Source organism: Barbus barbus, assembly GCF_936440315.1.
Source record: "Barbus barbus genome assembly, chromosome: 2".
Taxonomy (NCBI): domain Eukaryota; kingdom Metazoa; phylum Chordata; class Actinopteri; order Cypriniformes; family Cyprinidae; genus Barbus; species Barbus barbus.
In genome coordinates, this window is record NC_136730.1 from 44,672,069 (window position 1) to 44,685,894 (window position 13,826).

The window sequence follows — 13,826 nt, forward strand, 5'->3', positions numbered from 1 at the left end:
CAACAATAATGTTTAATGTTTAGTCCTCTTAGTTGCTCACACTTGTATATTATTTCAAATATGTTATGCCATGAACTATTGAATCCAGTGACTAGAGGCTGCAGTTTGTTCATGAAGGAGATTTCTTGTTCAGCCGCTAAACACTGAGCTCGACTGAATGAAGCTCTTCAGATGTGTTTCTAAAGCTGAACTGTAAGTATGTCTGTGTGTATGATGGTGGATGTGTCTCACAGAGGATATGGGTCAGTGTGAATCCTGTGAGATTCTCTGTCTCTGGTGATGTATGAGCATGAGGTTTGTTCAGTAGTTGGCAACAAAACCGTACCATGATTTATTCAGTGTGTTTGAAGAATCGCATACTGCTGGAGACGAATAGATTGCCGTCAAAACAGTGTTTTATCGACTTTACATTTCAGACTGAGATTGTATGGAGAGTGAGGATACAGTTCCACGCTGAAAACAGAGGGTTTTCACATCATTTCAAAACCATATGCTTTCATATTTTCTGTGGATCACAAAAGGAGAATTTTAGCAGAATGTTCATGTTGCTCTTTTCCATTAATTGAAATAAAGCTGAAAAAAAAAAAAAAAAATATATATATATATATATATATATATATATATATATATATATATATAAAAAGATAAAAAACAAACTTGAAAAACTTAAACATTAGAAATGTTGCCTTGGCAACTAACTGAAATAAAATAAGTTTAAGCTGAAGTATTACAATTAATATAATTTAAAAATAAAGTCAAACTAAATAGATTTAGAATCTATATATATATAAAAAAATAAAATAAAATAAAAGTTAAAATCAAAGCTATTTCAAAATATAATGGTACTATAAGAGTATGTATTATACTAAAGCAACGCTGTGGAGTTTAAAGTCAATAGTTACTGTCAAGCTCAAACGATGAGAGGATATAAAACAAGGTTTCTGTGGGTCTTAAACAGGTCTTTAAGTCTTAATTCGCTCTTTAACAAATTAAGGTCTTAAAATGCCTTAAAGGGATCCCCGGGTACGAAGACATGTATAGCTTAATATAACGTAAATGATGTCTCTTATTTAAATATGTAGTAGAAACCCATGAAAATGTATGTTATTTAAAAAACTCGACATCGTTTTTGGACTTTGGGGGGGGCGCCATTGTTTTATGTGCACAGTACATTCTGCGTCGATGATGTCAAATGGTTGCACTCAGAGAGCTACTGGCGCTTTTTACCGCAACACAACTCAGAAAATAAAATACTGATATGATGCCACATTGTGAGGCTTTTAGTTGTAATTTTCAGACGAAGCTGCAACAAGAGAAGCAATGTAAGACTTCACTGCTTTCCTAGTGATAAGAAGAGGAGAAAAGAATGGGAAGATGCCTGTGGATGAATAAAACTTCCTAAAGACCCGCTTCTTTTTTCTCTCCACTTTAGCCCTGATGCCTTTGAGTCTTTTAGTAGACCACAGCTACTGAAAGAGCTTACAAACCGCTGAGACAAGAAACGCTAGATGCCATCTGTTAGGATGTAAACATGCCGACGCTAATCATGACTCGCGGCCGCTAGAGGAGTTTCTCAGCGCTGATTTCCCTCAATGTCCGGGGCGTTTAGACTCCTTGTGTGGAAAAATCGATGGTACAGCATTTGGTTTAAACCTATACTTATATCCATCGCCACCTGTAAGCTCTTTCAGTAGCTGTGGACATCATATCAGTATTTTATTTTTCGAGTTGTCTGTTTCGAGATGGGTTGTGGTAAAAATAGCAACAGGTAGCGCTAGTAGCTTACCGAGTGCAACCATTTAACGTCATCAGAATAATGGCGCCCCCATAGTCCAAAATATGTATAAAATTATGTGATTTTTTAAAATACATTTTCATGGGTTTTCTACTACATATTTCAGTAAGAGACATCATTTACTTTATATTAAGCCATACACGTCTTAATACCCAGGGATCCCTTTAAATCTGAGCAGAAAGTCTTAAATTCATAGTCATGGACATTAAAGTCATTAAATGTTGTATGCACTGCTAAACATTTTTTTTTTCCTCCAATATTGTGTCATGTTTTCCAACACAAATATCTAAACATCCTTAAATGAAGAAACTTTTACTTGAGATGCAAAATGAAGATCTCGTTTCTGAGGAATTGAGCAAAAGCAAGTGAGTTTGTTTAAAACGAGCAAATATCTGTCATTGAGGGATGTGTAGTTTTGCTAATAAAAGACATTTACATTAAGAGAACATATTGATGTATTGTGTTACCTTCAATTTATTCCTTAATTTCTTTACTTGGTCTTAAAAAAAGTCTAAAATGTACCTCTAAAGCCTCAAAAACCTCTAATAAAAGAATCCATGACACAATCAGTGAAGCAACATTTCATTCTGAAGAACCCAGTGTTTCCAATCTAACATTGCCTTTCTCTGTCCGTCTGTGTTTCTCTCCAGAATATAACCCGTATCAATGACATAGTCAAACAGGCTCTGCTGGTGTTCCCTCATTTCTGTTTGGGAAGAGGCCTGATGGACATGGCCACAAACCAGGCGATGGCCACTCTCTACCAAAACCTGGGTAAGACGTCCACACTCGGGGAAAGATCCTGAGATTTGAGAGGAAAGCTGATGTGTGTCTGTCTCTTCAGGTGAAGACCGCTTCGAAAATCCTCTCAGCTGGAACATGGTGGGCAAGAATCTGTTTGCCATGGCCATTCAGGGGGGCGTCATGTTCGGCCTGACCCTGCTCATCCAGTACAAGTTCTTCTGCAAACCCATGTAAGGAACACACACCTAAAAGGGATAGTTAACCCAAAATGAGAATTTGCAGTTTATTTACTCATCCTCAGGCCTCAGGCTATAGTTGTTGTGCATCTTTACTGATCTTGCCGTCTGCTCTGTGGTGTCGTACACACATCTCCACACGCAGGTCGATAAAGTCACTACCGACATCTTCAGGTGAAGAGGATGAAGACGTGGCTCGAGAGCGTGAACGTGTGCAGAAGGGCGGAGCTCAGAATGACCTGCTCCAAATCTGTGACCTCACTAAGGTACTTCCTGTTCCTGTCACTTCAAGTCAAATTTATGATGTCCTACTGTGAAAAATGCCATAAAGCGTGCGTTTTTGAGGACGCATGGGCAGTTGTGAGCTGATCAGCATTGGATTCCATCTGGCCAATCAGATAAATAAGCTAGACTGGTTTAAAACATTTAAATCCAGCAAACCAGCATTTTTTTAAATTATTATTAATTAATTTATTTCGCAGCAGGGTTATTGAGAACAATGCTGTTTTTCTTTAATAAACCAAGAAACGCCAGTTTTTTTGCAATTACAAAATTCTGGTGACATTTGTGATCACCCTTGTGAAATAAGTGCACTTAAGTGTGTTAAATGTGCACTTGTAGTGTACTTCAAATCTTACAAGTAAAAATTATTTGCAGATAATATATAGTATTAATGAAATAAAAGGCCACTAAAGTGACTAAAAGAGACACTTTAATGACTGTTTCTGAACACACTTAAGCAGATTTTTAAAAGTGACCTCTGTAATGTCGAATTAAAAGTTTAACTTTGAAGTTCATTTTAAATCATAATATTCCTTTTGTCGTGTTTTAAAGAAGTGCACTTATTTTGATGTGTTGACTAACATACTAAAGCACATGTAAAGTACTTAATTATAATTTTAATTCTACAGTAGTATTATTCGATATTACAAGTATTTTAAATGTACTACATTACAACTTCATAATTGCAAATATATTTAAATACAGATATACTTAGGTCCTAATTATGTGGGTCAAACACACTCTAAAGTTCAGCATTTTATATCAGTTTAAACTATGATACATTTTCATTTAATTGCAATAACCATGCACTTAAGTGTCTGAAAACATTACATTCAGTTCACATTTATAGGGTACAACAGGGCTAAAGGCACACCTTAAGAAAAATTTTGCTTTTCATGCATGTTAATATAAAAAAAGATATTTTAAAATACACAAAATCATTTTAAAAAGTTTAAATTATAAAGGCATTGAAGTAGATCCCATAATAATTGAATATAGATTGACAGTAGAAACAACTAATTATATTACCCCAAATACCATACTTTTACATATTCTTTCGTTATTTAATTATCGTTAAGAAGACCTTTGTCTCAAAATATATGCATTAATTTTAGCGATTCTTATTTGCTACTTAAATCTACAACATTTAAAAAAAATATATATTAGATCAAGTAAGCACAGAATCATGTGTTACAAACCTTATTGTTTCCAGTTGTGTGTGCGTATATATATATATATATATATATATATGCACACACAAACAACTGTAACCAGAAGTTTTGTAAAACATTTACAAGTGATGAGTAGTTTACACTTTAGATTAGGGGATGCAGAAAGCTTTGTAAATGATTTATAACAGAGATAATAGTACAATGTTGACATTTCAATGATTTATAAGTGATTAATAATATATTAACTATTAACTATTAACCATTAAGGATCTGTTTGATTATTTCATGATTTCAATTGATTAACAAAACATGCACATTGTTAGCATATCAATTATTAATCACTTATGAATTTTTGTAAATTAGTAGTTCATCATTAACTAATCACTTATAAATGACTAACTGAACGTTATTATAAAGTGTTACCCAAAGTATATAGTTTCAGTGAAAAGAACTCTTTTAAAAGCACGCTAAAGCCCTTGTTTTTCACGAGGGCTGTTGTATGTTTGTGTATATTCAGGACAGACGGTTGTAGTCCAGCTGTGTGAGTGTACAGATGTTCACAGTAGCGTCTCAGTGATTAGGAGTGAGAGTTTAATTTGTGTGATCTGTAATCAGACGTCTCTGAGCTCTGAGAGCAGCTGTCTGTGAATCACGCGCCGCTCTGAGAGCAGACAGGTGTCAGGAGACCCTCAAACATCTCCGACCGCACGCCTATTTTCTCACATATTTAACCCTATAAACCTACATAACATCATAAATGTCCTATAAATGATCACTATTATCAAAGCTTTACTGAGGAACCTGTTGCACTCAATCTACCCCATGCCTTCTGTTGTCTGAGTTTTTTATCAAGTAAAAGCTCTTTTAGTGTAATTTTCCAAATGTCCACCTTGAGCTCGTGTTTCATGCTGTCAAATCTTTAGTGTTTTTTTTGTTTAATAACATTGAATAACTTTACTAAGATTTCCAGATGAACACTTACTGGACTGACTTTACTTGATTCTCCATTAATTATTTTATAGAAAAATCAGTGCGTCTCAAATCTGATCATCAGGATCTTTTGAGGAGTGTGTATTTCTTCATCTCTCAATCATCATTGGATTTCATTTCATTATATGTTTGGATCATATATCAGCATACATGTCTTTTTTTTTTCTCCTTCAGATGTACCGTGTGAAGAAGACTCCAGCGGTGGATAAAATCTGTGTGGGTGTTCCTGCTGCAGAGGTAAATCACACACACACACATGAAATTAAAACTTATTTTAAGCACTAATAAGAAGAAAGTGTCTCATTTTTAATAAGTGCACAAATGTCTTTAAACAACTTCTGCCTCCATGGAATGACTTTCAGCAGATATATGCATATAAAATTGGTCAACACAGAAAATATTAATGAAATGATCTGTAACTAAGATACCACCGGCCATCATTTATCATTATCAAGAAACTGTGTTCTTTTCATGAGGTCTTTGTGAATAATAATTTTGTCACTGAATGATTGTGTGTGTTTGTGTTTTGCAGTGTTTCGGTTTGCTGGGAATCAATGGTGCTGGTAAAACTACGACTTTTAAAATGCTGACGGGAGATATCAGTCCGACAGCCGGAGACGCTTTCCTGAACGGATACAGGTCCCTCTTCCCATCACACCTGTCTGGACAATAACAGCTCTTAAAAATCTAGTCATCTTGATGTTGATCTTTCCACTATTGTTCAGTGACAAGAATGTACTTGATCTTCAAGTGTTTGTTGTCAACCTCAGGAGGTCAAACTAAATATTGCAAACTAAACTAAATATAAATTTAACCTAAAATGTGCAAATCATTAAAAAATACATCAGAGCGATAAAATTTAGGTGAACTTATACTTCTATAAATGAAAGAAAAATCAAAGAATTCTTACAATAAACTGGAGTAACAGGGTTGAATGGTTGAGATAAATGCAGTCAACAGAACAATATTCGTAAGAATTGGAATGGAATTAAATTAATATAATATAAATATATGGTGTAAATATATATATATTGCCACAATCTGATTTTAAACAATGTTACACTTTTATTTATTTATTTATTTGTGAACAGCAACAGGGTTGCACACAAATTAAAATTGGTTTTAATAGTTAGAATTTCAGTATTATACATTCTTTCCATAAATTCAAGAATAAAACAATTTCACAAAAATATATTGCATGCACACAAAAGCAAACAAAGATTAATATTACACTCTTTAGATTAGTTAATAATTTAAATTGTTTAATGCAATGAATTGAATATCTATTTAATGGATAGTATTAAATAGTATAGTTGTCAGGAGGACCATCAAATTGATCAGGTAGAGCGAATCTTACCAGCTCAGGTTGTGGGGCGGGAAGGGAATGAATGTACTGTGTCAGGTAGGGCTGGGCAATTAAATCAAATTCGTTTATCATGCGCATCTCGTCAGTAAAGCCGGAGAAGAGTTGAAAAGAAAACAAGTGCAGCTTTTTTTTAAACCCCCAAAAGTGACCAAACAATAACATTAGTAAGGCAGTGGAACTGGCAATACTTCGCAAAATGGTACTGGAAACACATGGCTTAAATACATGGAAACAGGAAATGACAAGACAGGAACTGATGTGGCAGGAACAGGAAATGGACAGGGTTCAAGATTCAGGCAAGGGCTCCCTCTGAAGGATAGGAGCCTGATCAGATGTTACATTAACATTAGTTAACTGTATTAGTTAACATGAACTAAGCATGAACAATACTTCTACAGCATTTATTGAACTTAATGTTAATTTCTGCATTTACTAGTGCATTATTAAAATCAGAAGTTGTGTTTGTTAACATTAGTTGATGCACTGTGAACTAACATGAACAAACAATGAATAACCGTATTTTCATTAACTAACATTAACACAGATTAATAAATAGGGTAACAAATGTATAATTAATTGTTAGTTCATGTTATTTAATACATTAACTAATGTTAACAAATGACACCTTATTGTAAAGTGTTACCATATCATTTAATTTAATTTACAAAAAAAAACAAACTCAGTTTATTTTATAAGTTGCCAAAGTAACAGTTCCCATTTTCATTTTTAATTTAGTTTAACTTGATGTACTAAAAAAAACAAAAACTGGTATAAAAAAAAAAAAAATACCTATTTAGGCATATAAGAAAACACTCATTACAAAATTGCAACAAAAAAAAAAAGACTAAATTTATAATTAAAAAGAAAAATGCAAAAATAAATAAATGTTTATGATTTGGAAGGGGGCATAATATAACAGCATAGTTTGTTGGTGATAAAGTGCTGGTTGTCATGCAGTTGCTAAGGTGTTTTGGTGTTGATCTTTCAGCATCCGCACTGACATGCAGCTGGTGCAGCAGAATATGGGCTACTGTCCTCAGTTCGATGCGATCGATGACCTTCTGACGGGACGAGAACACCTGGAGTTCTACGCGCGACTCCGCGGGGTTCCCCAAAGAGAGGTTTCCATGGTAACACACCTTTAATATCTATGTATGGAGTGTGTGTGTGTGTGTGTGTGTGTGGTGCAGGTGAACGCCAAAACGTTGTTTGGTAAAACTAAACAACCACACCCGTTGTTAATGCAATGGTGCAGATAAGATGCTTTGGCTACTATTGTGGACTATGTGCTTGCATACAAACAAGCATTACTCACTGGGAGAATTTACCAACTGCCGCTGTTACCTCATGATTTCTCCCATGGATTCCATCTACCGGGACAAGAGCTTGCGATTTTCCAGCAGTATGTTCGCCCGCTGTCTGAGGACCAATGGATGGCTTTTCAGTCTCATGAAAAAATCTGCAGAGACCGTCTGAACACCAAGAACATTTCCAGGAAAGTGGATAAAGTTAGCTGTATTGCTAAACCGGATATTATTTACGCGGAAGGTGGCATGCACTTTTGACTCTAGTATGGAGGAAGCTTTTATGACCAAAGTCATTAAATATAAACCACTCCTAAATATTATTTCAGAGATAGGTTATCGAGGTCAATTATTTGTTTTCATATTTGGCAGTTTAGGACACACACACAGACTGGTTGTGAGAGGGCTTCAAAAAGAAGGCTAAACGGTTAGCAAAGTGCTGTGCTTTGTCTGCTATCATAGGTAGCCATCATATATGGTGGAGACATTGTTATTTATACCCATAACAACATTATCTCTCTCTCTCTCTCTCTCTCTCTCTCGGTCAGGTGGCTGAATGGGGCGTTCAGAAACTTGGTCTCGTCAAATACTCGGAGAAATCAGCAGGAACTTACAGCGGCGGCAACAAGCGCAAACTCTCCACCGCCATGGCTCTGATTGGCTGCCCTCCTCTTGTCTTCCTCGTAAGACACACACACACACACCTGGCTCTCCAAATCACTTCAGCCGTCCCGTTCACTCAATCAGCACTGATTCGTCTGAGCTGATAAATGTGTCTGCGCTGCAGCTTCGGTCTGTGTTCATTCACACGCATTCAAATCCAAACATCAGCTATGAGCTACAACACACACACACACACACACACTCGTGAGCCGAACACACACAGGGCATGTTCTTGTGTAAAACTGTCTGTTTTTTATTGTGCATTGTTGTAAATGTACAGTAGTGAGTAGCATAGTGTCAATGGGACACACAGATGACTCATGTGAAACACTCAAATAGTGAAACGATCGATTTTAAAAGAGTGTGACATGAGTTTAGTGCTAATGATACATTACTCTAATACTAGTCCTCTCAGACTATTGTCCACAACTGTATTTAAAGGTCATATGATTTTGCCATTCGTTTGTGATAGATACATACATATATACATACATATAAATGTGTATATATATATATATATATATGAAGAGTTCATTTGCAAAAACATATAACTCTGTTTTTAACAATTTTCAAAATTCATGTTTTTTCATTGTGCATTCCAATTAATCTCAATCAAACTGCAGTTGGGTTATTTTGACTAGGTTTCAAAAATAAAAACATGATAACATAATAAAAAAACGTGATTTTTGAAAATTTGTAAAAATGGAGTTATCTGTTTTTGCAAATAAACTCTTAATGTTTTCCTCACAATTTCTACCTAAAAAAATAAAAATAAAATATACATATATTTAAAAAAAAAAAATGTTGCAGTCATGTGTAATTTACTGGATAAGGATTTTTTAAATTATATATTCGTCTCACAATTTCCAACCCAAAATAAAAAAATTATAATAATTGTTTATGTTGTACTAGATGATAATTTTTCTAACAATTTGTACCTGATAAAATGATTAAGAGCTTAGAATCACTTGACCAATATTTATTTATTATTTTAAGAAATTTGCTCGAATGTCTGGCCGAAATCAGACCGGAGAATACCTCAAAAACATGGAGGGATAATGATGTGAAGACAGCGAGGTGAGGTTTGTATGAAAGTCAGAATCCCAACAAAGAGACAGAAATCAAACAGACGAGTCCAGACCGAGCGAAGTCTCTGAGACAAATCAATAAAACACAATCTGAATCTGACTCAGAAACATACGCACCAAAACCAGAGATTCTGACCACAAACAGAGTAGATACACTACTGCTCAACAGTTTGGGATCAGAGAGATTTTATAATGTTTCTGAAGTCCCTTCTGCTCACCGGGGCTACACTTATTTGATTCAAAATTTGGGGAAAATCTGTAATATTGAGAAAAATTATTATAATTTAAAATAACTGTTTTCTATATGAACATATGTTGAAATGTAATTTATTTCTCTGATCAAAGCTGTATTTTCAGCATCATTACTCCAGTCTTCAGTGTCACATGATCTTCAGAAATCATTATAATATACAAAACAGTGATACATTTTAAATTTCAGGATACTTTAATAAATAGCAAATTCAAAAGAACAGCATTTATTTGAAAGAGAAATCTTCTGTAACAGTATTAATGTCTTTACTGATATTTTTAATCAATTAAATGCAGCCTTGATGAATAAAAGGATTAATTTCTTTCAAATAAAATAAAATAATACTGATCCCAAACTTTTGAACAATAGTGTACAAGTATATAAAATGTTTTACTGTGTATAAAGTAAATATGAACAAGAGAGGTTTTCAGATTAATTAATTCGTATTTATTTTTTTACTCGTATAGTGCATAAATAATTGGCGTGAATGCTATGAAAACCTGTCAGTGTCTGTTAATGTGCCGTTCACTGTGTATTTCAGCACAGCTGTATGCCCTTTTTCAGCTGGAATGCTATGAAGGCATAAAAGCATAATAAATGGCACAGTGATAATTAGACGAGAGGCCTGTTTGACGCCCAGTGTTAGTCTTTTTATCTCTCCCACTCAAGCATTAGTGTATATTCTGTCATCAGCGAAGATTATAAATGGCTTCTCCTTTGCTGCCTCCTTCAGCTATTATTAGACACAAATTAAAGACATGGCACATAACAGCAATAATTAATTCACTTTAATGTGCTGATTATATAGTCCGATAATGTGATGCACTGTAGAGCAAAAATATATATACACAATAAATCACTGCTCAAATTCAAACTCAAATATTTTTAAAAAATATATAATAATACAAAATGTAAAAGAGATAAGAGTTTGTAAGACTATATTTAATTTCACATGTATATTTAAAATAAATTACAATTTAAGATAATTTATTTTAGGGTCTCTTAACTAGTTGCTTATTAGCATGCAAATTACTACAATATTAGCCATTTATTAATACTAATTAAGCACACCTAAACTTAACAACTACCTTACTAACTATTAATAAGCAGCCAATTAGGAATGTATGATGCCTATTCTAAAGTGTTGCCAAAGTTAAGTTATTAAGTTATGACTTTGTATGATTTTCAGATGTATTTATTTAATTAGTTAGTGTATTTTTGTTCATTTAGTCTTTTTTCTGATTTTCTTCAGAGGCCAATAAGTAAAACCTGTCATAAAAACAAATAAATAAATGAATAAACAAACAATATCTGTTTTTAACGCAGCACAGTACAGTAATAAAAGCTTGAGCCATTATTGAGAAGTGAAAATGTGATGTCATGTATGTACGTATCCGCTGCAGGTTGTGTTGATTGTTCGTTCGCACTGATTAATGCTTCTTCACACCCACAGAAATAATTATATGACTCTGGAGACTCAGACGCTTTACAGTTTGGCTGGTGTGAGCGCTAACAGTGCAAACACGGCTAACAGCAGAATATAAATAAAACAAACCTGCAGATTCAGACCGATTCTGAGCTGCTCTGATCGGGAAATAGAAAGCCATTGGTTCAACACTGCATCTGAGCTATTGCTCAGGTCCTGACGGAAAGATCATATTTATGAGTTAAATGATTAGTGTTGCAGCTAAACTCCGCAGGACAGTGACATCCAGGACCGAAGTTGACCATCCCTGCACTAAAGGGACATGGTTAGCTTCTTTAGCGGTAGCCTGTTACATTACAGTACATAATGTTTCACTTACCACATAAACAGAGTAAGGAGAGATGACTGAGGGTGATGGTGAATGATTTACAGATCCTGAGCACCGCTGACAACCATCCGATCTTGTAAAATTTCCATGAGCCATTATTGAGACATTTCCATGTACAGAACTCTTATTATTCAACTATGCCGTTTTCCATTCTATGACACCTTTAATAAATAAATAAAAAAGCCAAAACACACCCAATGCACATTCTTTATTCATCATTTTATATAGAAAATATTGTTGAATTTTGTGTAGAAAAGGTACATCGACCGATGCAGCTTGAGTTATTATATTTAACTAAAACTAAACCATAAAATCATAAAAAACACCTAAAATAAATTACAGAGTAACAAAAAAAAAATGTTTTTTTTTCATTTATCATTTTCATTTAGTTAATGTTGATGCACTAAAATAAGTAAAGCTAAAACTGAAATATTAATTATTTTAACATCACTGAAACACTGTTATAGCGTTTATTAATATTTTAATATTTTTAATTTTAATTTTAGTAAATTTATTGTGGTTGGTAATTTTGTCTATATAGTTTTTATTAATTATTTCAGTTTTATTTTTACTTAAGTACATCGGATTAAACTAAATGAAAATAAGAATGGTTTTAGTTAACTATAACAACCCTGATTTTAATATATATATATATATATATATATAAGATAATAAAAAAATTATAATAATAAAAACTAAAGTTAAAACAAAAAGATCAAATACAAAAATAAAAGCCAATTCAAAATATTATAAAAACTATAATCTATAAAACAACAATTGTCTTGAACCACTTAGTTAGAGTAATATGCATATTATCGCAAAGCTCTGATCTGATTGGCTGGAGTGGAAAGTTAGTTGTGCCTGTTTGTGGATTTCAGGAACATTTCAAACTCAACAAATAATAATAAATGCATGTGATTCTGCAAAAGTCAGTCTCATTTAGTTTGTTTTCGTGAATCTCCTTGCATTTATTTGTGGATTTAAAACTCTTCTCACTCGACGCCTGAAAGAAAACCTGAATGAAAATATGATTTGAACTTTATGAATTGCATTATTAATCATTTCTGCGTAGTCTCTGAAGGGACGAGATGTAGCTAGGGACAGTTTTATTCTCAAAGTACAGCTGACGCACACACAGAGCAAACACACACACAGATGAGAGAACGTTCTTGAGGATTAAGGATAAAATGAAGAGCCGAATAATGATAGAAAAGATTAAAGAAGAAAAGAAGACGGGACTCGAGGTCACTCGCGGGACATTTTTAATGTATTTCCAGGCAGATTTAGCATTCGGCGCACACACACGCCTCTGTTTGCTGGCATTAAAATCTCATTCCGCCTGACGGAGACTCATATGAAATAATCCACGTTCATAACCCGCAGAATAACTCCTGATTGGCTCTCTGCGGATGCTAATTAAAGGCAGCATTACGAGGCAGGTGCTCTCAGCGTGTCCGTCCCGCTCCGAATCAGTGCAGATCATCATGTAGTCAATCTGTCATACGAGGTCAAAGGTCACACGTGATCATAACTTTATGTAATGTACAATTGTGTTTAGAATCACATACTAACATGCTGCTCTTATTACAGCTGGTAAAATAACTATTGAACACGTCACCATTTTTCTCAGTAAATATATGCTGTTGGCTTGATAACAACTCAAGCAATCCATGCATACATGACGTGTTCAATACTTATTTTACCTGCTGTATATAGTATGTACACTGTGTATAGTATGCAAATATGACCTATTAAACATGCAAAACAATATTTATGAGATGACGCTCTAATTTGCATATGCAGTGTAATGAGGTCACGTGACTGTGCTTAACTGTATACATTATACATACTGATCCACATACTAGATACTGTGTGTGTGTGTGTGTGTGTGTGTAGGACGAGCCCACCACCGGTATGGACCCGAAGGCCCGGCGTTTTCTGTGGGACTGTATCCTCAGCGTCATTAAGGAGGGCAGATCTGTTATACTCACCTCTCACAGGTAACCAACACGTTTGTAGACCAACTATAAATTGGCTTGAAAAAGTCTAACCAAAACGTCTGAAGTTGAGAATCTTCACAAGATTTTAAAAGCTAGAAACCAGGTAAAACCAGCTCGTTGAA

At 34.3% G+C, this 13,826-nt stretch overlaps 1 protein-coding gene across 1 annotated transcript in view; it reads left to right on the forward strand.

Moving 5' to 3' along the window:
- The window catches only part of LOC306881704 (phospholipid-transporting ATPase ABCA1-like), a gene marked incomplete at its 5' end in the record, with an annotated part of 140,791 nt that overhangs the window by 114,010 nt on the left and 12,955 nt on the right, over positions 1 to 13,826 (forward strand). Inside the window, 8 exons of the mRNA XM_079435923.1 lie at positions 2,446 to 2,569; positions 2,640 to 2,769; positions 2,921 to 3,041; positions 5,394 to 5,456; positions 5,752 to 5,858; positions 7,574 to 7,715; positions 8,438 to 8,572; positions 13,601 to 13,704. Of these exons, the coding sequence (XP_079292049.1) occupies positions 2,446 to 2,569; positions 2,640 to 2,769; positions 2,921 to 3,041; positions 5,394 to 5,456; positions 5,752 to 5,858; positions 7,574 to 7,715; positions 8,438 to 8,572; positions 13,601 to 13,704 (926 nt within the window). The remainder of the gene's footprint in view (positions 1 to 2,445; positions 2,570 to 2,639; positions 2,770 to 2,920; positions 3,042 to 5,393; positions 5,457 to 5,751; positions 5,859 to 7,573; positions 7,716 to 8,437; positions 8,573 to 13,600; positions 13,705 to 13,826) is intronic.